Genomic DNA, 23,899 nt, shown 5'->3' with positions numbered 1-23,899 from the left:
GCCGGTCCCTCACCTTGGCTGGCGCCGCCGTCGCCGTCCTCGCAATCGGCCAGGTTGTTCAGCATGGCGCCGGCTGCCCGCGGCCGCACGCTGCTGCCCGGGAGCTGCGAGCGCCGCGCTCCGCAGCCAGCCGCGTCCCCGCGCCGCCCCCCGCCGCCGCCGGTGGGAGGGGGCTGCAGTGCGGAGGAGCCCGGGCTCACGGCTCGCTGCTGCCGGCGGAGCCCAGCCCGGCCGCTCACTTCATCACGTATGCAGGAGGCATTGCCCCCGCCGCTGTGGGGAGGGGAGCAGCGGCAGGCAGGGGCGAGGCGGGGGAGGGCGCGGAGCGGAGCGCACGCCGCCTCCCGGCTGAGCCAGGCGCGGGGGGGGGGAGAACTAGGGCACGGCAGCGCTGCGGGCCCCGGCTGGCGCGGGCGGGACAGCCCCGCATCCCGCACACCAGCCCCCTGCATCCCGCACCGGCCCCCGGTGGAGCTCCGGGACCGGGCAGCCGGCTCCGGGTGTGCAGCAGGGCAGACCCTGCGCCTGCGGGACCGACGCATCCCCAAGGGACAATGAGGCCTGGGGTCAAGGCAACCCCCTGCCCGGGCAGACCCCGGCCCCTGCCTGTGGCGAGGCTAGCGGCGAGCAGCTCCCGGGTGTGGGCCACTCCCGGGTAGGACAGTGCCAGCCATGCTGAGGACCCCTCTGCAGGCAGCAGGGCCACGGCTGGGGGTGAAGCCCCCCCAACCCCAGCAGCAGCCACCATCATCCAAGAGCACCTCGGAGAGGAGGAGGATGGCCAGACCACCCAGCAGTGGGGCCAAGGGTCCGGCAGAGGCTGCTGACACCTCTCTGCCCAGCTGGGCTGCAGCAGCCCACAGACAGGAGCAGGCTTGGCCTGACACCCCTCGGGTCTCCAGGGGGGACAGAGTCACACCGTGCCCAGGAACACCCTGACACAGCCTCCCCCCGCCCCCCTCCCCGACCTGCAGCGCAGCAGGTCCAGGGCTGACCCTGGAGAAGGGCTGTGAAGGAGCTGACCCCCCCCGGGCCCTGCTGCCTCACGCGAGCCCCCGGCCCTCACAGCCTGTCCCCCGACATGGCCACGGGGCTCAGGGCCACCTTTGGGTTGAGGGCTGCTGGCAGGACCCCGCACTGACCCCGCAGGGCCACTCGCAGCCCACCCTTCTCTCACCCACTTAATCCAGGAGGATCCCAGAGCCGTAGCTGGCTGCAGCTCCCGGCATCTCCTCCGGAGCGGGCTGAGATCATGACAGCCCGCTGGCGTTAGTTACTTCTTGACGGCTGTAATTAATTGTTTACTTTCTCCTGGTACGGGGCCAGCTGCTCTGCAGCGCAGAGGCTCCCTGGCCCTCACCTTGCTGGGCGGGAGGGCTCGTACCCCTTGCACCGGCCCTGCCAGCAGCCCCAGACCCTGCCCAGCCTGCTGCAGCCAGTACCCCTGGGCCTGGCGTACCCTGGGAGCCACACCGGCACAGCCCCAGCTCCACAGCAGACGGTGCTGGATGGCCCACAGGCAAGGTGGCCAGCTCAGGGCTGCCCCAGCAGGGGCAGAACACTGCCACCAGCCCCCTTGCTCAGCCCCCACCCTCCCCTCCCTGCCCAGGACCCTGCGCACCGTCCACAGTATGGGGCTGCCCCTGCCAAGCCACAGCAGCACTGTTCCCTCACCCCCACGTCCCTTGGCCTTGAGCGGGAGCCAGCACTGGAGCAAGGGGCTGGCCTGCTCCCAAGGGACGGGACTGGCCCCCGCACACTGCCTGCACAGCCAGGGCTGCAGGCAGGATGCAGTGGGCAGAGCCGCTCTCCCTGGTGGGTCCAGGGGGGGTTTGCAGAGCCCACCCACACACAGAGGCCATGGCTGGGCAGAGGGGCAGTGGGCTGGGGGCTGCGTGGGGGCCAGACAGCCACGGCAAGTGCCGAGCACCAAGAGGGTGGTTTTGTGCAGGAGGCCGCAGCGCGTGGGCTCCGCACAAGAGGGATTTTCCTGCTAAAACAGATGGGGGGAGGGAGCACGTGAAAGACCACGAATCCTGTAATCCCTGGATTATGGCTCCATTTCAGGGGCTGGGATTTGCCAGCAGTGCAGGGGGGCTACACTATCGACTGCACTTGCTGAGCCCATGCATAGGGTCCCACCAGCATGGGGGGGCACACTGAGGGTGTCCCTGGAGCAGAGCCAGACCGAGGGGGCTCGACCCACCAGCACAGCACTGACCTAACCCTGGCCCGTGAGCGTGATTCCCCAGGGCTGGGGTAGGTGGCTCCAGCGTGCTGGGAGCGGAGAGGCTTGACATGGCTTGGGCAGCAGCCGTGCTCTTGCGCTGCCTTCAGCTCTGGTGCCAGACCCACTTCCCAGCACCCTGCAGTGACCAGGGTGCTGGGAAAGGGGTCTGGCACCAGAGCTGAAGGCAGCGCAAGGGCATGGGCAGAGGAGCTGGGGACGCAGGGAGGCAGAGGGCTTTCCCTGGGCATGGGGGGTGATCAACTGCAAATGGCCCCTAAACCCAGGCACAGGCAGGATCCTGGCATCAGTGCCTCACTTAATGCAAAGAATGATGAAGGAGAGCTGTACAGCTCTTCCAGGCCAAGGGGTTGGCACAGCACAGCCGGACCACCCCCCCACAATGCCTCTGCAACCCCCCAGGATGGAGACTGCTGGGCTGTGTGAAACCCCCAGAGCCAGAGCTGGTCTGGGACACAGAGCATCCCTGCAAACCACCCTGTGCCACTGCAAACCCCTCAGAGACCCCAAGCACATCCCAGACCCCTCTGCACCCACTGCATCATGCAGAGCCCAGGTGGGGAGAACTGTCCCTGCAGCCCTTCCCAGGGCAGGCGTCCCACCAGCCGGCTGCATAGCTCTTGCCTGTCTTGTCACCAGCAGTGGTCAAACCTCCCAGGAGCAAGGCACGTGCCAGAGGCTCTGGGAAACCTCCTGAGGGCACAGAGTGGGCAGCCTAACAGCAGCCCAGGTGGGAGGCAAGGGCAGCCATGCTGTGAGGATACTGGTGGGCACACTGCACTGCCTGCAGCAATCCCTGGACACCATCAGCAGCCTGCCTGACCCACATCCTGCCTGGATGGGAGATCCCGCGGTCCCAGCTTGGCAGGGTGCTCCTCACAGCACTGGGGGCTTGAGGGCATGAGGCCAGCATCCCCCAGGATAAGGAAGAGCTGGGGCAGGAGAGACCTCAAAAGATGGAAGGGGGGGGGGGGAGCTCGGAGGTGCAGTGGGGCATGGAGGGTAGCGATGCACACACACAGCCAGGGGCTGTGCTGGAGGATTTGCATCATGGCGTGCCCTGCACCGCTCTGTCCTGCCAGCCCCATGAGCCTGGGAGCAGCACATCCTGCAGCACCTCAGCAGGATGGAGGGGCCTTGCTCATCCCCATCCAGACAGGTCAGGGTCCTGCAACCAGCACCAGGGCAAAAACAGAGCCTGAAGGTGACATGGGTGTCAGCTGGGACCTGCCACCAGCTCCAGTGGTGGGACAGGATGTGGAGGGATGGTGTCGTGTGAGGCTGGGAGCAGAACCACAGGGAGCCAGGAGCTGGTGCAGCTACCCAAGGCCAAGAACAGAAGGGTGGCAGTGAGGCAGGGCAGGAGGACATGAGCTCCTGGGCCACAAGAGCCCCGCACCATGCACAGCTGGTACAACATCCTGGCTGCCCTGCCCAGATGTCTTGCCAGCAGTGGGGCTGTGGCAGTGGTGGCCGGGCAGCCCAGCACAGGGATCAGCCATGGAAGCAACCTCCTCCCACCAAGCCCCATGCCCAGGTAGCGCAGAGAAGGAGCCCCACCAAAGCAGCCCTGCGCCAGCTGCAGTGCCCCAGGGATGCCAGGCTGCCACAGCTGAGTAAGGGCTGGAGGGCGCAGTGCCGCTGAGAAGCAGCTGCACAGCTATCACTGGCTGCTCTCAAAAGGGTTGGGCGCAGGAGCACAGCTGACCAAGGTGCTGGGGTGTCCTGTGTCCCACACGGCACCCCCTGCCAGGACCACAGCTTGTGCAAGCTCCCCCAGCCCCTAGTGCCCTGCTGGAGCATCCCGTGGCGGGTTTGGCTGCACGGAGAGGCCGCAGGAATGTGCTGCAGGTGGCAGCTGGAGCTTGGGCTGCACCAGCCCCCCCCGGGAGCAGTCCTACATCCCCTGTGCCATGCAACTCCTCTATGCACAGCCCCTTGGTGCTTTTAACAACCTCTCCCAAGGGCATCCAGTCTCCCACAAACCTGCTTTGCATGGCTCTGGGCTGGGGGAGCCAAGGGGACTGGGGGAGCTGGGGCGTCACAGCAGTGGGGGGTGGTCGGCAGGGGAGGCAGGGCCCCCCATGCACGCAGCCTCTGCAGAGCCTGTCCCTTGCATGCACCGCTCTGCACTCAGTGCCTGGTGCCTCAAGCGTGGGCTGCCCTGGCAACCCACGGGGGACCCTGCCACAGCTCTGGCACCCCGGCCCCCCAGGGCAGCGGCCCGCAGTGGGGTGTCCCTGCAGCCGGTATGCAGCTAGGGCTGGTGGGGCCCACACGGGCACTCAAGGCCCCCCACCCTACGGGTGCCCACCCCCCGCCCAGGGCCGGCCCCTAGAACGGCTGCCCCACACAGCCCTGCCCACGGCCCCACGGCCCCGCCCTCCCCTGGCGGGTCTGGGAGAGCGCTGAACTCCCCCCCCCCCCCCCAGCATCAGGAGCCGCCGGCAGGGATGACACTGGGCCCGGTTTCCATGGCAACGAGAGAGGCTCCTTAACCAGTTGGTTGCCATGGCGACTGCCGCCGAGCCCGGCTGCCTCGGGATACGGGGGGGCTCCGCTCCAGAGGTGCCCCGGTGTCCCCCCGAGCCAGGGCAGCCGCCCCACGGCCAGCGCCCCGGGGCAGGGGGTCCCAGGGGAGGCCCACCCGATCCTCGGCTCCGCGGAAGGCCCAGCCCTTCCCACGCCGCGGGTGTTGGGGAGACTCTCTTGGGGGCGGCCGCAGCGGCCGGGTCCCGCGGACGGCTGAGGGGCGGGACCGGGTGGGGCGGGGCGGGGCAGGGTGGGGCTCACCACCACCCCCCCCGTCCCGTCCCGGCAGCACCCCCTGGCGGCTGCGAGGCCCTGCGCAGCCCCGGCCGCCCCCACCAAAATCCGCCGGCCCCGCACAGACCCCGCGCCGGCCGCGGCCGTCCCGTCCTGTCCTGAGACCCTCCCGGGCCAACCCCAGCTCCGGCCGTGCTGCAGCAGCAACCTGCGCCCGGCCCCGGGGCCCCGCTGCGGGGCCCTGCCCACGCTCCGCCCGGCACCAGGAAGTCCCTTCCCGCGGCCACCCCGACAGCCCCAGGCCGCCCCTGCCCGGGGTTCGCATGGGGCTGAAGCCCCACCCGCCCACCCAGCGCCACCCGCGTGGGGCCGCCCACGGGCAGAGCCGGCCGGGAGGAGCAGCAGCAAAGCGGCCCCACGGTCCTGGCATGGCACAGGGAGCACAGCACCAGCCCGCTGTGGCACCAGCCCACCGGGCCAGGATGGTGGGGAGCAAGGACCCACGGGGGCCGGGTGGTCCTGCAGGGCCAGGGTCTATACTGGGGAGAGGGTCCCCACGCTGCCCCTGGGGGTCCCAATGGCTCCCCAGCACCAAGCAGCACGGCCGCCTCCAGCCCCCACCTGTTCCCTCCCCAGGACCTGCGCCGAGGTCCCTGGGGCTCTGTCATCCCGTCCCATTGTGACACTGGGAAGGGCCAGGCAGCACCACACACCCGCCTGGGACCTGGTCTCTCCCCAGCACGGCACAGGCAGCTCTGCCATCCACAGCCCCATGACAAATCCGGAGGTGCCCAGCCCCACAGCCCTCCCATCCATCCCCCCCGGGGAGGCTGCAACCACAGCCCCAGGGCCACGGAGCAACACAGGGCATGTACTGGGGCAGCCCAGGGGCTCTCTGGCATGCTGCCCCAACCCCTCAGCATGCACGCTGCCATGGCTGTGGCCAACCCACGGCATAGGGTCAGTCCCTGGGTGCCAGCCGGCAGGGCTGGGCCACTGGCTGTCCTCTGCAAGGGCACAAGGTCACAGCTCAGCTGGGGAGGGAGGCCGTCCCTGCACCTCCCCTGCCACGGCCCCTGCAGCATGCCCACGCCAGCTCTCCCACGGCCAGGCCTGCTCCTCGCCTGGCCTGCCTGTCCCCCCATGAGTATATCAGCTGCCAAGCTGATAAGCCATTCCTGGAGAGCCACGGGCTCCAGCCACAGCTCTGGCTCGGCACCGGCTGCTCTGCTCCTGGTGCAGCCCATGGGCCAGGCCCAGCCACCCTGGGATGCTGTGGGTGACAAGTGGCCCTGAACCTGCCCACCACTGGCTCTAACCCTGCACCACCCCGCCACAGCTGGGGTCCTGGTCCGGGTGGCCCAGCGGCTGGAGCCCACTCACGGAGACACAGCATGGCCTGGCCATCGCGGCACCCGTCCGGCTGCTCACCGCCTCCCACCAGCGCCCTTCGCTGAGGGCGCAAGGTCACAGCTCCACACAGCACGGTGCTGCCGTCGGCCGGGTTTCTGGGATCAATATGGCTCCGGTGACAGTGCAGGCCTGCCACCACGTCCCCTGGGCACCGTAAGGCGATGGCCTACCAGCCCCCACACCAGCGCCCACTGCAGCCTGGTGGGCCGCCGCTGCCAAGGGCTAACCGCAGCCTGCCCTCCCTGTGCCCTCGTGCTGGCCCAGCTGCAGCCCCACAGCCCACCCTCCTCCACAGCTCCCCAAGGAGCAGCATGCAGCCTCGCACCCCACAGCCATCTCCCCACATGCCAGCCATGATCCCAGCTCCATCCCGTTGCCAGTCCTGCAGGAGCAGGGCCTTGTTCCAACATACCCCAGGATGGGGACTGGGCAGGGGAGCTCCCCAGGGAGTAGGAGCAGCCCCAGGGGAGAGCCTGGGAATGAGGGGTCCTGCCTGGGCAGCCAAGCCCCCACTCCCTGCTCCACACCCACCAACCCCTGAGCCCCACAGCCCCACATCAGCCCTGCTCCGGGTGTCTCCGCCACCTCCGAGGGACCCGGCCAACTGACCACCGGCCCAGGGCAATGCCGCACCCCCCCACGGTGGCCTGACTGCCCTGTCCTTCCCTGCCCTCTGGACCCTCCCCGAGGACCCTGCCCTGGGAACCCTGCCCCATAGACCCTGTTCCACCGGTTCTGCCCTACCGGCTCTGCCCCCCAGACCCTTCCCCACGCACCCTACCCACAGACCTTGTCCCAGAGACCCTGCTCCACGGAGCCTCCCACGAGCCCTGCCCCACCGACACCCCCCCAGCGCCCGCCCCGCCGGCCGTGCCCGGGCGCTCACCTCTGCCGTCGCGGCCGGGCTGGCGGCCGCCCCCAGCGCCGCGGTCGGGTCCGCGGGCGGCCGTGGGGCCGTGGCGGGGCAGCGCGGTGACGGTGAACCGCCGGCTCATGGCCCCGCCGCCTCCACAAGTGGCTCCGGGCCCCGGCGGCCGCCGAGCGCGGCCCCGCCGGGCGCTGACCGGGGTCCTAGTGCCCGCGGCACCGCCCGCCGCGCCGCCCCCGCGGCTGCAGGGCTGGCTCGGCTCGGCGGGCACGGCCGGCTGGGCTGGCAGGGCTCGGTTCGGCTTGGCAAAGCTCGGCTCAGCTCGGCTAGGCTAAGTTCGGTTCGGATCGGATCGGCTCGACGGGACGGACCGCGGGGTCGCGCAGCCCCGCAGCAGCCGCCGCACGGAGGGTGCTGAGACCGGACCGCGGCGGGACGGGACGGCACTGGACGGGGCCACGCTCTGCCCCCGCCCTACGCGGAGCTGCGGCCGCTAATTGCAGCTAATTACAGCCCCGGGGCTGCGGTCGCCCCACCCTGCCACGGCCCTGCGCAGCACCCCGGACACGGCCCCGGACACGGCCCCACCGCTGGCCTCCGCGGGCCAGGCTGCAGCGGGTCCCGGCCACACGCCGTGTCCCAGCCTGTGACAAACGCCCGTCTCTACACCACCGGTGGAAAGCCGGGGATGCAGCGGAGGGCTGGTGGGGTATGGGGGAGCCAGACCCTGCAGGGGAACCGGGGGGCAGGAGAGTGGAAGGGCACAGGGGGCTGTGCATGGTGTGGGGCAGGTGGCGGAGGATGTTGGGACCAAGGGATGCCCTCCCGGTGGGACCTAGTGTCCATTAGGGATCCCAGAGCCCTCAGCAAAAGGGAGGCTTGGCTGCAGCCCCCCACTCCCAGCACCCCCTTCCCCACCGATGCTGGCACCCCACACCTTGGGGGTTTGCCATGCCTTAGCCCCAGCAGGCTGATGGAGCACACAGACCATGTCCGAAAGATTGTCTTTATTAAAAACAGGCAGATGGAGGTTGGCAGAGCCCCGCTTCCCCGCCCCGGCCAAGTACCCGGGTGCCAGCTCCCAGCGGAGCCCAGCCCGACCCAGCAAGGCTGGCTCAGGAAAAAGACAAAGTCTTTACAAATCCATGTGTGGTTTGCACCAGGCAAACGCCTCTGCACGGTGGAGCCGGTCCTGGCAGGGGTGGCACGGTGCCGGCTGTGGCGAGAGTCCTGCTCCCCAGCCGGGGCTCCCCGGGCTGGGCAGCTCCCGAGGGGTGACCCCAGGACTCCCTCCCCCTTCCTGCCAGGGAGACAGCAAAGCCTCCACCTTGGTAGGGGCTGCCCCACTGCTGCAAAGCTGCATGGCCCCCAGCACCCAGGGGAGTCAGGCTGCAAGGGGGCTGGGAGCAGTGGACAGGGAGCAGCATGCCAGCTGGAGCCAGGCAGCCAGTCGGGTGTTCAGTGCTGGGGGCACTGCAGGATGTCGTATTTGACATAGCCCACCCGGTCCACCTGGTAGCGTGGTGTCATTCTCCAGTAGAAGCTGCCCCGGCAGAAATAGTACTTGTCTGGGTAAGGAGGGAGACAAAGGGAATGGAGGGTCAGCAGGAGGTTATCCATGCAAGAACCCATCCTGGCAGCTGCCCAAGTGGTGCAGGCAAGCAGACAACTCTCGCCAGGGCCTGGCCAGCCCCACCACAAGAACCTGCCTGGGCTGTTCCCCACACCTGTGAGCATCCCGAGCCCAGCACCAGGGTGATGCTGCCCCTGCCCACCAGAGGCTCAGGAAAGCCTGGGGGTCACGGCACAGTCCCCATCCAACAGGACCCCACTCACCTTGGTAGAGGAAGACATTGTGTGCATCAAGGGGGACACCAGTGAAGACATCATCGGTGGCACGGGGGTAGCCCTTGTCCACCCTCTGGATCTTCACATCCAGCCTGTGGGGAGAGCAGAGCTGTGCTAAGGGCTGCCACGAGCCCCCTGCTCCAGCCCATTGCAGGGGGAGCCAGCAGGTGCCACTGCAGCCATCTGGACCCGCTCACCTCCAGTAGCTCTCCCCACTGAAAAGCAGCACTTTGCCACGGCCTCGCTGCAGGGCTCCCGAGATGCGGCCAGCTTCCTTCCCAATGCCCAGCTTCTCAATCCTCCGGGGCCCCAGCATGCTTTTGCCAGAAAACACCCAGAACTTCCGACCTGCAGCCAGGAGAGTGCACAGGCGTCAGCCGGCCTTGAGGACATCAGGGCAGGAGCTGACTCCTCATGATGCCAGCAGCACGAGGGCCAAGGGTGGCAGGGGCAGAGCTCACCAGCGAAGAAGAAGACCCTTTTGGTGAGCACATCCTGGAAAGCAGCATCGATGACAGCTGGGAGGCCAGGCCAGGTGTCTGCAACGGAGAAGGCGCCCTGGATGCCCGACTTCCAGAAGGATGAGTAGGTCCAGTATTTCCTGGTGGGGAAGGTCAGCTGTCCTGGTAACCTCAGCCTGGCAAGCCCCATGTCCCCCCACACCCCCTCCTCACCCCAGCACCTGCCAGGGCAGGAGGCGCTGGCTGCTGCTGCTCACCCATCCTTGAATAAATGTAGCTCCCCGTTAATCTCTGTGATGGCATCGAAGTTCTTCTCCATGCAGGCATCCTGGCTGGGGTCCACAGGAACGGGGTTGGCTGTGGGCTCTGGTGTCTCCTCTTCTTCCTCAGTGGTGGAGGTGCTGCCAGCCTCAGTGGGCATGGGCTGGGGCTTCTCAGTGGGCATAGGTGCAGGGGCCGTGGGTTCAGGGCCAGAGCCACGACCTGAGCGAATATAAGGGAGGGCGTGAGGCTGGGGGCCAGCCCAGGACTGTGGGACCCCTGCCATGCCCAGCCACAGTGCAGCTGCTCACCATAGAGGTACTGGATGCCCTGAATGTCATCTGGGTCCAGCTGGAAGTCCTGGACATAGCTGTACATGGGGTACATCAGGGCCTCACGCACACTGGAGTGGTCCAGCCCCAGCGAGTGCCCGAACTCGTGGGCAGCCACCAGGAAGATGCTGTAACCTGGGGGAAAGGACCAGCCTCAGCACCCAGTGGGATGGGACATACCAGACAGGGACTGTGACCCCCGTGGGGACCATGCCAGTGTGACAGCACAGCATGGGGCCAGAGGGTGTAGACTGGTACCTCTGTCTGGGCAGAAGCCCCACTTCTTGTCAGTGTCATAGTTGCTGGTGGTGGCACACCAGAGCTTGCCATCCTGCCGGCCCTGGCTTGTGCAGGCACTGTAGGACTGTCCCAGGAAGGTGAAGGGGAAGACGCATGGGTCCCCTTGGGAGTTGCCGCCGATCACCGCTGTGTCTGCAGTGCAGTGTCAGTAGGGCTTGCCCCAGTCCCCAGGACAGCCCTGAGACCCTTCAGGCACCCACCCTGTGCACTACGCCTAGGGACCAGCCACCCCGTGCACCCATCCCCACATGTTCCCTCCCTGTTCGCACCTCGGTTGGGGCAGAAGCCATATTTCTTGTCCTGGTCGAAGTTGGCAGTGGTGGCACACCAGCGGTAGCCATCGGAGCGCCCATCCGTGGTGCAGGTGTTGTAGGAAGTGCCATCAAAGATGAAGGGGAAGAAGCATGGGGACCCATCACTGTTGCCGCCATTGGTGTAGAGGACTGCAGGGCGAGGAGGGGTGAGGACAGCCCCAGGCACCCGCAGGGCCGGGCAGGGGCTGCAGCCACTGCTACTCACGTTCGCTGGGGCAGAAGCCATATTTCTTGTCCCGGTCATAACTGGCGGTCGTGGCGCACCAGGGTAGCCCATCCTTACGCCCCGCCGTGATGCACTGGGAGTAGGAGTGGCCCTCAAAGATGAAGGGGAAGTGGCAGTTGGCCCCGTTGGCATTTCCATGGCGGGTCTTCACCACTGCTCAGGAGAGGGGTGGCTCAGTGACAGGGCTGGGGTGGGCACCATCACCCTCCCCCAACCCACCAGACCCTGCCCTTACCTAAGCCGGTTCCCAGTGTCCAGAACTCATCGTCATCGAAGTGGGCATCACCCTGGATCCCCTGGCCCGGGGGAAAGGCATGGGCCAAGAGCCCATCCTTGCCGTCAAAGGGGTACCCGTCCCCGTGCTCTGTGGGGACAAGCACACTCAGGGCTAGCCCCACCAGAGGAGCCCCCATGCCCCTGGTGTACACACAGACCCTGAGCCCTGTGCACCCCCTGTGTGCCTGCACGGCACGTGTCTGTTGGCACACACAGGGGCAGAGAGATGCTGGGCACGAGGGGACATGGCCCAGGAAGATGCGGAGTGACAGTCCTGTGGGCAGGGCATGTCACCAGCCCTCTCCCTGTGGATGAGCCAGCCCCCGGCTCCCTGCCTGCGCACAGGACATCACCTTGGCTGCCGAACATGATCATGATGTCTGCCTCGCCACTGTATATCTGGGTGAAGGTGAGGGGGGTCACGTCACTCCACACTTTGAACGCCCGTTTGAAGGCATCATCAATCACGGCAGGGTCCAGGTCAGGGGAGTAGTTCATCACCCTGCCGGGGAGGAAGCAGGAGAGTCAGCACTGCCAGGTCCCGGCTCGTGCCGCAGGAGTGACCCTGCTCCAGGCACATGGCAGGGACATGCCCCTGCCCTGGGAGGGGACAGCAGCGCTGGCACTGCCAGGCAGAGCAGCCGGCCACCACCCTCAGGCGAGGACTCAGATGTTCTCCCAGGCACCGGGGAGCAGATGCTGCACTGTGCTGGCTTGGCCCTGGCTGCACTGACACCCAGCTGTCTTGGCAATGCTGAGGCATGGCCAGTGGGCTGAGCTGAGGCTGTCGTCCCGCCTGGGCCCTTGCGCCTGTCTCCATCCCCCAGGCAACTGTTGTTCTGTGAGCAAGAGGCTCCATCTCCTGCGGCAGAGACTCACCGGTATGTCAGGTCCATGTGGTCCCACTTGAGGTTCCCCTCGAAGGTGAGGAAGTTTCCCACATCAGGGACACCGCAGCGGGGGGCTCGCATGGCCTCCAGCGTGCTGGCATCCAGCTCCCCCGTCTCCTCCAGGCCCAGCTGCTTCTGCATCTTGCGCAGCGCCTTGGCCATGGACACTTGCTTGCTGCTCGTCCTTGCCTCTCCCTCTGTGGTGTAGCCAAACCGTAGCAGGTAGCTCTGGGGAGGAAAGGCAGAGGGAGGTGCTGAGCAAGGCAGGAGGGGGCTTGTGCAGTCCCAGGCACCACACACGCTTGGTGCCTGACCCCCACCCAGGCACTTCCCAGGATGCAGGGAGACAGGCAGCCCCCAGGCTCAGCCTGCAGCCCTGCACTGCTGCCCCGGGAGCCCCTTGGGGTCCTGGATGCCAGGAGGGGGCCGTGGGGCTGCACTCCCCTCACCTCCGCCAGCTCCAGGTCTGAGAGGGTGCTGACGAGCTCCCCCGGGAATGTGACAATCGCCTGCGGCTTGCTCTGGAGCGGGGCTGCGCAGCAGGATAGGGCCAGCAGCCCCATGGTGAGCGGGGCCAGGAGGATGAGCACCATGGCACGGCGGTGGCAGGAGGCCTGTGGCTGTGCTGGGTCCCTGCCGCTCACTCTGGATGCTGCTGGGCTCCCACTTCTATTTATGCAGCAGGAGAGCAGTGAGTCACCCTCAGACCCCTCAGCGACTCACGCTCCCTTCCCACAGTGACGAAACACTCACTCAGGCTCCTCCGTTCCCTTCCTTAACTGTTTCATCACCTTGTTTACTAAACACACTCAGTCCGATGGCCACGCAAGGCGCGAAGATGGGCAAGAGGGAGAGCGGCCGGGCAGCTGTGCCAGGGCACAGCACAGCACAGCTGCTCTGGGGCTGCCCCGTGGCAGGGTGGCTGGCAGTGAGAGGCATTGCCCTGCCAGCCCCAGGGCTGTGGTGGCAGCAGGGACAGCAGGGGGTTGCAGAGGCCAGGGGGCCAGCTGGGGACTCAGGACCCTGCAGCCGTGTTGCTGCACTGGCCAACACTGGGCTCCGCTGGCCAAGGGCCAATGCTGCCAAAGCCAGACACACAGGGGCCTGGGTGGGCACTGGGGTTGCACAGGCAGAGCCGGCAGGAGAGCCTTTGCCCAGAACCTCAGCACATGCAGAGCCAGATGCCAGAGCTTGGAGCCTCACTGGGCTGCAGCATCCATCCCCATATCCCCCACTGTGGCTGCATCATCTGCAGGGCAGAGCATGGGGTAGAGCGTTCCTAACATAAGAGGTCCTCGTGCCTCATCACCCCACAGGTGCCTCTAAGCCCAGTCGCCAGCAGCTGCCCGGCAGAGCCCTGCAGGTCTGGGGGCAGTGCCTGCCCAGGAGCAGCTCCCTGCCTGGGGACACTCCAGCAGGGCCCACTAGACATGGGGGTGCCCTGTCCTCATGGCCAGCTACTCCACAGGGCACTGCTGACTCAGGTTCCCACTCGGCACAGCAAAAACCTCACCATGGGATGGTGTTTTCCTGCTTCTCCCAAAGTGCCGACGCTTGTGGGAACAGGAGTGGTAAAGGGGAAAGCAAACATGGACAAGGAGTGAGGAAAACAGATGGCAGAGCAGAGAGAAAGGTGCAGCATCAGCTGGGTGAAGTGGGAGGGCTGGTGCAGCCTACGGCCCCAGACACAGGTCCCAGGGTGGGTCCCCCTTCCCCAGCTCTCACTAATCCCAGGCTGCACCCCTGCAGCCACCCCTGGCTCTGCATTACCCCATGCTCTGGCTGAGTTATGCTGCAGTCCAGCAAGGCTGGGGGATGGTGAGAGGAGAGGGACCACACTCCCCTGTGCCATTGCAGAGGAGCCCCCACATCTGAGGGAGGGCTCATCCCTGTGGGAGCATCGCCAGTGGGGGGCAGACAGGCTCACTTGAGGGGGCTCACCCCAGGCACAGGCTCTGCCCTGGACCCCTTCACCACCCAGCTGGGGTCCCACAGCCCCACTCCCGGCCCAGCCACGTGCAGGGGAGCTGCCTAGTGGCAGACACCCAGTGCCGACAGGATGCAACCCCAGGGCCACAGTCATATGGGCCTGGGGATCTCACAGGCAACGTGAGCCGCACCAGGAGGAAGCGGAGCTGAGAAATCGTGGGGTTGCCTCACTCCCTGCCACAGACCTGCAAGAGCAGCCCTGGTTCCCAGGCGGAGGAAGTTGCTCCACAAGCAGCTGCCGTCTTGCGCCCCAGCATGACAAACACGTCCAGCCCACGATGCCCACATGCAGCCCCCTCCTGGCAGGATGCAGGCCAGGAACTCCCGCAGCCAGGCCACCCCCACTGTCTCCCCTCACTGAGGGGTCCAGCCTGCTGCCCCTCACCCCTGTGCATGGCCCAGCTCTTTGCAAAGCAGGGGACAGCGGCTCCCTGTGCTCCCTGCCTGGCCAGCGGCTGGGGTAAGGATGGGTCTCTGCCAAGGCGCCCTCCCTGAGGACCCTACTGCAGCCAATGGCTCCTGGGATGTGCAGGGAGCAGGCATCGCTCCATGTTCTCCACTCTCCAGGCTGCCAGGATCTCAGCCCACAACATACAGAGCCGGTGCCAGAGCTGGATGCAAAAGCACCACTGGGAAGATGCAACACTAGGACAGCCCAGGCAAGGGGATGTCTGACACAGGCTCTGGGGCGCAGCCAGGGAGGAAAGATCTGGCTCTGGCCCCCCCGGTGCTGTGGCAAATCCCTGGGCCTTTCCCATGCTATTCCTATCCCTCATTTCCACCACATGCAGAAGCCACAGCTCTTACAGCCTGGGCACACTGCCACGGCACCGCCTGCAATGCACCGCACCACCTGCAGCACCCCTGAGGGCAGAGCAGCACCCCTGAGGGCAGCGCCATGGCCGAGCAGAGCAGAGCAGCACTGACCAGGAGAGAGCTCAGAGGAGAGCAATGGCAGGAGGTGCCAAGCGCCAAGGCCCGACACACTGTGCAGCCTGTCCTGGCAAGCCCATGCTTGCCTGGCCCTGGCTGGCTCCAGGGTGTACCAGTGGGTCTATGGCCAATGCCCTGAGCATCCTCGAGTTGGGTAGCCAGTGTCCCAGCGGGGGGGCTGCCAGCCACAGCTCTGCCCACCAGCCTGGCCTCTCCCACTGACTCATGGACCCACTTGCCAGCTTCCTCCTGGCACCAACCCCAGGGGATTTTCTGGTGACTCTCTGGAGACTCCACAAGGGAGTAGGGGCAGGGCCAGGGCAGCAGGGAAAACCCCGTGTCTGGCAGCACTAGCAGCCTCAGAGTTAGGCTGGGGAACTCCATGGGAACAGGCTTGGCATTGCCAGCACAAAGCCCACTGGCAGCCCCAGCCCCGTGCAAGGCCAGCCCAGGGAGCTGGGGCAAGGCACAGGTCCCTCGGCACAGGCACATGCACAGGGATGCTCAGGGCAGATGCTGCTGCTGCTGGAAGGGGCGGAGGGCAGTGGTGAGTACAGGCAGAGCAGCAGGCAGGAGAGGGCTTTTGACTGCCAGGGACCCCAAGAGCATCTGGGTGCTGTGCCCAGCCTATGTCTGCCCAAGGCCACTGTTTACACCCAGTGCCCCCATAAGGAAGAATGATATGGAAAAACTCATGTGGATGTTCTCCATCCCCGCCAGCTGTCCGAGCCACGAGGCTGCCTGTCACTACCGCTGCCGCCAAAAGGGGAAGGAACAGCCACCATATCCTCTTCTCACGCCGTTACTCACAGCCAGCCTCACGCAGGCAGGCACCACTGGGAGACACCTATGGGAAACAGGTCTGGGACACCCGGCTGGGGCCGGATGCCTGCCTGGATCCCTGCTGTTGGGGAGGCAGCAGCCCTGCCCAGGGCAGAGGCTGACGGGACACAGCGGCACCTGGGCCAGGCTGCAGCTCTCCAGCTGGGCCACCAATGAAGTTTGAGGAGGCTGGGTGGAGCCAGGGACCCCCCGAGCTGGGCCTGGACCCTCCCCAGCTCCATTCCCCCAGCGCAGGCGAGTGAGGTGGGGGCCAGCTGGGGACAGGTCCGACAGCCATGGCCATGGGGTGCACCAAGGTGGCAAACATGGTGGGAGAGGTAAGGAGTGGGGCTGCAAGGGGACACCCAGCTGCTACTGTCACTGCCTCACACCTGCAAGCCCAAAGGTCTGGGCAGGAGACAGGGGGATGCAGGAGTGAAGGACAGACCCAGGCATGTAGATGGCATCGCATACCCTCCTGGCGCACGGGGCCGGGCAGGAGCATGGTGGAGCACAGCAGAGGGGAAGCAGTATGGGAGGGAGTCAGCACCTTGTGCGGGTGAGACAGCGCCGGGCTGGGGAGAGAAGCGCCAGTTGCCGCAGGGAAGCACAGCCCATGCGAATGCAGGGAGCTTCTCGGACCTGTCAGCTGCCACACACAGTGCCAGCGCCACAGTCACCACAGCAGAGCCAGGTTCCCCAGCTAGCAGACAGGGTACCAGCAGGTGCCCCCAGCCAAGCCGGGCAGCTGCAGCTGCCAGCCCCACGGCCCCGAGCCCAGCCCTGCTCCCATCCCACAGGCTGTGCAACACCCCGTGCCCAGGGAGCAGAGCTGCCGCCCACACGCCAGCTGCCACAGCCAGCACCAGTCCACCATACGGTGCAGTGTCCCAGGCATGGGGACAGTTGGCACAGGAGCAGGACCGAAGGCACAGGGAGCAGCTCTGCGTCAGAGGCTTGGAAGCCCCATTGGTCCTGCTCAAGGGCTCCAGACAGAAACAACATTCCTGCACACACTTCCCATATCTGCTTCCCAGACGCCGGGCTGCGCGTGGGCTGGGATCGCGTCCTCCAGCTGGGCCCAGGACCCTTCCTGGCAAACTGCACTGCATGCCATGGTCCCACAGCGCTCCCGGCATGGCTGGTCCCCAGCCCCGCATGCCTTCCCTGCCTGCCTGGTGATCATGGATGCGCCTGCTTCTCTCCCCTGCCTGTCCCTACCAGATCCTGCCTGTCACTTGCCTCACCTGGGGAGCTCTCCACCCCCTCAACACCAGCTTCTTGTGAATTCTTTGCCCCTGTTTGCCCAGGCAGGAGGTGGCATCCTGACCCCCAGCCCAGCTGCCCCACCAGCCCCAGTAGCCCCAGTGCTGCTGGTCTCAGCAGCGTCTTGTCTGGGTGAGGATGATGCAGCTGGTGTCAGCTGGGCGGATCACCTCCACCCTGCAGGCACTGAAACCAGCACTGCAGTTTCATCACTTGGCAGTACCGATCCCAGCTGCGAACGGCACATGACGGATCCCCCCAGCCGTCACGCCAGCTCCAGGCACCCAGATGGGTGGAACAGTCATCTTGCCACATCAGGCTGGGACATCCCCCCTCCGTGCCTTCCCCATTCCCTTCACACCCCAGGAATCCTGTCTGTCTGAGTCCCACAGGGATGCTGAAGCAGGAAACTCCCACCCAGTGCTCTGCTCCTCCGGACACCAAGGCCAGTGGCGGGCACACCAGCACAGCCTGTGCCAAGGCAGCCAGGCAGCCTCCCTGCTGGACATAGCCCTCTCGATGCCAGGAGGGGACCCAGTGCCTTGCAGACACCCACGCAGAGCCCTCGCTGCATGGCACAACCCCTGCGCTCACCTGCATCCTGCTCATCTCCATGGGATGGAGAGGAAACTATGCTCCCACCTGCTGGGAAGCCCTTGAGGTAGGAAATCCAGAAAGGATTTGAAGAAACAAGTCAGCCTGTGACAGAGGCCTCTGAAAACACCTTGGTATTCAATACAGAGGAAAAACAGCCCAGACCATCCCATTTGCCAGAGAGCAGCACGAAGAGCATGACAGCCCCAGGGCCGTAGGAAAGGGGTGCAAGAGCTCCAAACACTGTGGGGCTTTTGTGCTTCATGACTTGCTTTGCTGTAAACTCCCATCCCTTGAACCTCATCCTGTCTCAGCTTTTGCCTCTGGCTTTGGCCAATTTTTGTTCTACCGATCTTTCCCCACCTGCCAGGAGCAGGACCACAGTGGGTTCAGGCACGCGAGAGGGGTGCAGGGCCCAGGGCTGCCCCAGCTCCCAGAGGCTGCGTGGGGCAGCACCGAGACTTTGTCACCTGTGGTGGCTTTGGGAAGGGGGTATCCATGGGCAGCCCTGCTGCTATCATCCCCTGAGCCACCTGGGGCCGTACCCTCTGGGGTGACCTGCCGGATCAGGCCTGTGGAGGCTGCCTCCTGCGCCCCACAGGGGTAAGGCAGGGGCTGAGAGGGGAGTGGGGCCGGACAAGGCTGGGCGGCTGCAGGCTCCTCGAGGCACAGCGGCTGCACCGGTCCATCAGCCGGCATGGCACGGCACGGGTGGGCAGTGCTTTGTTCCCCAGCAGTGAGATGGGCACGGCAGCTGCCTGCTAAAACGGGAAGAGCAACAATTGTGACAATGACGGCAAACCTGCCTGCCTGTCCGGCACATGAAGGGGACAACTCAGTGCCAGGAACCCGCTGGCTGCCAGTGATGAAATGGCTTAGGAATAAGAAGCGGGGGTTTGTAGAAGGTGAAATATGGGCAAAACTGGTTTTATTTAATTGTAAACTACAAGAAGCAGAAGGAAGAGTGGTAGATGCAACATGCTTGGATTTCAGTAAAACATTTGACAACTGTTTAAACGCTTGCTGCCAAATTAATTCAGAGCAGCTCAGTTGTCAACATAGGCATATGGACAAAACCCAGGCAGCCCGGGGAATGGCAAACGGCCTGGCCGTCAGCTGGGAGCTGCTGGGGCTGCACGACCCTTGGGGCCTTTTAAAACCTCTTCTGCAGGCGCAGGTGTTGCAGGAGGGGAAGAAGGTGGCCGCCAGGCTGTGGGAGCACTGGGGATGAAGACATCTGCTGTGCTGCCAGAGGCGGAGAAGGGCTGGAGAGCACCTGGGCAAGAGCCACCAGCCCTTTGGGAGCTGCCGTGCCCTGCAGGCACCTCTGAAAGCCACATGGCAGAGAGCAGCCCTGGACCCCGCCCGCTTGGCCCGGAGGTCTGGTAACCCCCTTCCATGGGGCAGGGAAGACTGACCAGCCACTGCACCCAGTCGCTGCCCAGTGGGGCTCAGGACCGCTGCCATGTGACAGCCATGGGGCCTCTCTGGCCTCTGAGCAGGTCCAGTCACGGGCAAGGCTGTGGGGCCAGCACAAGCTGGGAGCCCCTGCAGCAGCATGTAGGTGCCGAGCTCCCCCGCTCCATGGGTGCTCGGCAGGGCGAAGCTCTGTACGGACACTGAGCACAGGCAATGGGAACGGCATGGCACAGCACATGTTTAAGGCCTCTGGGGGCCTGCTATACGCAGTTCTCCTTCCCACCCTGTTTATTTAACTTATATTTCAGTAATTTGCTGATTACCACTTTTTTAACTAACCAGCAGTGATGAATCAGCAGCACAGGAGAGGATGGAAGCCGGCGGCCTTGGACCGTGGCTCCGAGGTCTCAGGTTCTGGGAAGGAAGCCACAGGATCTCTCCAGAAGGGGAAAAAAAACAAGCAGCAGCAGCAGCACTTCTGGCAGGCGAGGATGAGCTGGGAAGGGCCACAGCCGCTGCTGTTTGTGTTTCAGCAGCTCCAAACACATCCTGGAAAGGCCATTGATGGTCCCAAAGCCCTGCAGGAATGGCAGCCATGGCTCCGACCCGGGTGCAAGATGAGATGCTCGGGACAAGCAGTGTACGGCACAGCTCAGCGCTGCCATCGCTCCAGCCTGCGTGCAGGATGGTGGGCACTGATGGCCCAGGAGGCAGCGGGACACAAGGAGGGCACCGTGGCCCCCTCCAGCAGGCAGGGCACCCAGCAGAGCAGTAGCGGAGGCGCTGGCAGGGAGCTGGGCTGCACACTCTGTCTGGAGCTGGCCCAGCTATGCAGCACCACCTCACCCCAAGGACAGCCCCTCTGTGCCCACAGCACGGCTGCCAGCAGCACCTCCCAGCCCAGCCGGGCTAGGCAGAGCCAAGGCCAGCAAGCCGCCTCCTGCCAAGGGGACCTTGCAAGGATAAAAGTGGCCTTGCCATGGGCTTTCAGCAGCTCCTCCAAACCCCTGGGGAACAGCTGGGAGCGGCTCCTGCCTGTCTCGGGAGTGCCCTGCCCGAGCCCAAGGGTGGCATTACAGCTGAGGCCGCCGGTTCAGCCGCAGCCTTGGCAGTCACAGAGAAAGGGCATTATCCTACGACACTCCCACCCGTGCCAGCGCCCTGGGAAGTGGAGATCCCAGCAGGAACAGCCGGCTCCGGAGGGAGGCTGCTCCCTGCAGAAGCACTGGTGGCCCAGCAAGCCCCAGGCACAGAGCAGAGGGGCTGGTGCAGTGCCTTGTGGGAAGCTGTCCCGGCTTGCTGCCATCCCAGCATGGAGCAATCCCCCAGGAGAGCCCCAGGCGCCTTCTTTAGGAGCTGCAGTTGCTGGGAAGGAGCTGAGTGGTGAAGCAATCTGGTGTGAAGAAAAAAACCATTTCCTGCAGCAAGGGCTGTTTTGCTCAACGTTTTACAAAATGTGCTGATGCAACTGCCCTTCCCAGGTGGGATATAAATACGAGCCTGGTTGATGTGGATTAATGCCCTGCAGCTACACAAACATCGCCAGCAATGTTTTCCTTAAAAAGGAAAAAGGAAACAACGAGGAATAAACAGCACAGACGACAAAATCACTGACAGTGGAAGTCTAGGGGTTCAGGTTGCAAAGAGGCTGTAGGGATGCAGCCCTGGGCACTGTGCTCAGCACAAGCCACCACCTATTCTGGGACACTGACCGAAGCCATTAGCTCATGGAGAAGCTATTGTGGGAGCAGGGCAAGCCCGTGAGGCAGGTCAGCACGCAAACAAACCGCCACTGGGGACGAAGCAAATCAGCACAGCCGAGGGGCGCCGGCAAAAGCGGGCTCCCGACCAGAGTCGCTTGATCAGCACGCTCTCACCCTGCCCTGAGCCACAGCTTGTCTGGCGGTAGCTCCTTCCGAGCACCATATTCAGGCTGGAGAGCATGGAGCTGGGAAACCTTCCACCTCCTGGGACAGCCTGTCAGTGCAGCTGAACAACTGGCCTGTTAAAAATCAGCTTCATATCCCACTTGAGTCTTATCACTTTATTCTCTAGACACAAGCATTTGTGTTGTCTTCTCAGCCTGTTCCCAAAAGGCCTTTAACCTGGCGCTCCCCCGCTAAGGTATTTGGACGCACATCCACTGCATGCCGCATCCATTTCTGGATTCTCTTAAGCCTCTTGCCGAGATTTCTTTGTTTTCTTTGGCCCTGAAATGATTTCAGGGACGGGAGCTGCCACGGCAGAGCATTATCAGAGAGAAGCTGTGCCTCCAGAGCATAGTATGGGAGCTGTGCTTTCCCCAGCTTGGAAATTCTCTGCTCACCCCTGCTTGGGGGCATGCAGTGTTTTTAAAAATAGCAGGTTACCCATCTCAGCAAAGCTCCTGCTGGTACAATCCTTTGAGACAGAGGACATGGGGTATCTCTGCAGGGTAACAGGGAGGCTTTAAGAAACTTTCCATCAGTCAAGCCAGCATCAGGAGGGTCCATGCTAGCCCCTGAGGCTCCCAGAGGTGAGGCTGCTTTGCCCCAGAACCATTGTCTGTTAGGATAATCCTTCACTTGTTTTAGACACTGGCTTACTGAAGGCAGAGAGGAAACCTGCTAGCCTGACATGAATCCATCCCATTTCCTCTACTTGGGAGGCAGCTTTTACCAGGGGGTCCTCTGACCCTCCCCCCTGACAGAAACATGGAGCTTCCCCCAACAGGGAGCACAGTGATGCCCCAAACCCACAGATGGAGCTGGCACCACAGCTGGTCAGAGACAGTGCCAGGCTCCTTCGGCATGAGCTATGGAGGGAGGACATCAGAGAGGGGGACATTGTCCACAGGAGTACCCTGGCTCCACTTCCCCCCCCCCAGCAACAGCAGAGCTATGCAGGGCTGCTTTGTAGAGGAGCAATGGGGAAAAAAACCCCAACCCCTTGGTCTCTCTCAGCTTCTGGCACAAGTGATTGCAGCAGACAGCTGTGTGCAGCAACTCGGCACCCAAGTTATTGGCAGGCAGCTCTACTGCTGCTGTAGCAAGAGCGCTTGTGCAGCCAGCCCCTTCTCAGCTCCTGCCAGCCCAGGGATGGGCTTTGCTGGTGCTGTCACCCCATGACAGACGAGGGCATAAACCTTCAAGGATGTATTTATTTAGCTTGAAAAAGAGCTGGAAGATGCACACACACCACCCTGGCAGTTCAGCAGCAGCTCCTCTGCTGCCTCTACCAGGCACGCGGCACCTCCGGGAAGTTTCACCCAGGGCAGGAGGCGACAGATGGACGCGAGGGACCCGCAGAGCCCCACAGAGGGGCCCTGGGCTGCGGGGGGATGAATCCAGCCACCACCCGCCTTGCCCTGGACCAGAAGCACCATCACCAAACAACAGAGTGGTGATCCAGCCCAGCCCACCCCATTCATTCCACACCCATCCACTCGGATTTCTGGCAGGCTAACTCCACACTCGCAGACTGCGCCAGACAAGACACTGTCTGTCCTTCTGCAGCTGGCACCATGTCAGCACCAGCTCTGTACTGGCCGTTCTGGCCAGCGACACAATGCAACTGCCTGCCGAGACCTGCTCTGGACAGAGCTGCACTGCGGGCTGACTCAGTCCTCGTGGCCCCAGGATGGAGCTGGGACGCAGAGCCTTGGCCCCTCACTCAGTGAGCACATCCCTTCCACGGGGGCAAGCAGCCAGATTCAGCCCAAACGTGTCCCAGCCTCGGAGGAGCACAGGCACAACATGGCCACCCTTCTTCCATAAAAAACCCAGGATAGAGATGTCCTCAGTAGAGCACTGCAACATGAGAAAACATCAGTGAGAGCAGGGAGCCATCCAAGCCAGGGGTTCATTAAAGACATCAGTGCAGAGCATGGGCCCTGTGGTCCAGGGGCCTTGGCCAAAAGAGGCTGAACCCAGCTGGAGAAGGTGGCACGCCACCGTGCTCGACAGCACCGCTGGAGAGCTGGGGCAGCAGCAGGCTCCCCAGCACATCCCTGCAAGGATGCCACAGCATCAGGAGATGCCAGCAAAGCCCCACTGCCTGCCAGGAGCCCCAGGCCATCCCAGAGCTGCCCCCTAGCTTGTGAACCTCAAGCACAGGTACCAGCAGTGCCGCCAGCAGCAAGCACAGCCAACCAAGGCCTGCCAAACTGGGCGCCTGTTGCCATCTGCGGTAGGATGTAAAGCAACCCGGATGGCAGATTGGTTAGCAAAACGGAGGAAGATGCCATTGCTCAGCAGAACTGCCATCAAAAGAGGCGAGTTTGGCTTCTGTAAGACAGAGCAAACCTACAGCACCCATCAGGCACCATTCCCACATTGGAGAGCAAGGGGAAAAGTGCTTGACAGCCCGAGCCTGCACGGCCACGGGGGCCGAACACAGCAGGGCCCCGGGGCAGGGCACGGCCAAGGTCCCCGCCGCTCGGGGGCGGGGTGGCCCCAGCTGAGCCCGCAGAAGCGACCACGAGCCGCGCGGGGCTCCGTGCCCACCACTACGGGCTACAGACAGGGAGCGAGAGCGCCGGGGCTGCGCGGCACCGCGCGGGATGCGGCCACCGGCTGGGGGGAAGCACCACGGGGACGGGACCGCGCCGGTCGGTACGGCAGAGCCCCCGCAGCGGGGTGAGGTTCCGATTGGGGCCTGCAAGGGGATCGCAGGGAGCGGCCAGGCCGGGAGCG

General features: G+C 64.6%; 2 protein-coding genes across 5 annotated transcripts in view; both read right to left on the bottom strand.

Annotated features, from left to right (window-relative positions):
- SLC12A5 (solute carrier family 12 member 5) overlaps positions 1–7,449 on the bottom strand; it is a 30,133-nt gene extending 22,684 nt beyond the window's left edge. For 3 of the 4 annotated variants that reach the window (XM_064465626.1, XM_064465627.1, XM_064465628.1), the window contains exon 1: positions 7,314–7,449. In XM_064465626.1, the coding sequence (XP_064321696.1) occupies positions 7,314–7,422 (109 nt within the window). In that variant the 5' untranslated portion in view covers positions 7,423–7,449. Of the gene's footprint in view, positions 1–13; positions 105–7,313 lie in introns of those variants that run through there. The other variant, XM_064465629.1, reaches the window with a different exon arrangement.
- An 842-nt stretch (positions 7,450–8,291) lies between these two features.
- MMP9 (matrix metallopeptidase 9) lies at positions 8,292–12,912 on the bottom strand. The gene is made up of 13 exons (XM_064465625.1): positions 12,653–12,912; positions 12,193–12,431; positions 11,667–11,815; positions 11,273–11,401; positions 11,017–11,190; positions 10,767–10,940; positions 10,456–10,629; positions 10,177–10,332; positions 9,862–10,087; positions 9,605–9,744; positions 9,341–9,491; positions 9,132–9,235; positions 8,292–8,863 (listed from the first exon to the last, which is right to left on the bottom strand). The coding sequence occupies exons 1-13, from the start codon at positions 12,794–12,796 to the stop codon at positions 8,754–8,756; spliced, it is 2,070 nt and encodes a 689-aa protein (XP_064321695.1). The 5' UTR covers positions 12,797–12,912; the 3' UTR covers positions 8,292–8,753.
- Between the last annotated feature and the right edge of the window lie 10,987 nt (positions 12,913–23,899).

This window comes from Phalacrocorax carbo, chromosome 14 (genome assembly GCF_963921805.1).
Source record: "Phalacrocorax carbo chromosome 14, bPhaCar2.1, whole genome shotgun sequence".
Classification (NCBI taxonomy): Eukaryota; Metazoa; Chordata; class Aves; order Suliformes; family Phalacrocoracidae; genus Phalacrocorax; species Phalacrocorax carbo.
Note: the sequence above shows the minus strand (reverse complement) of the source record. Positions and strands in the feature narration are given on the sequence as shown.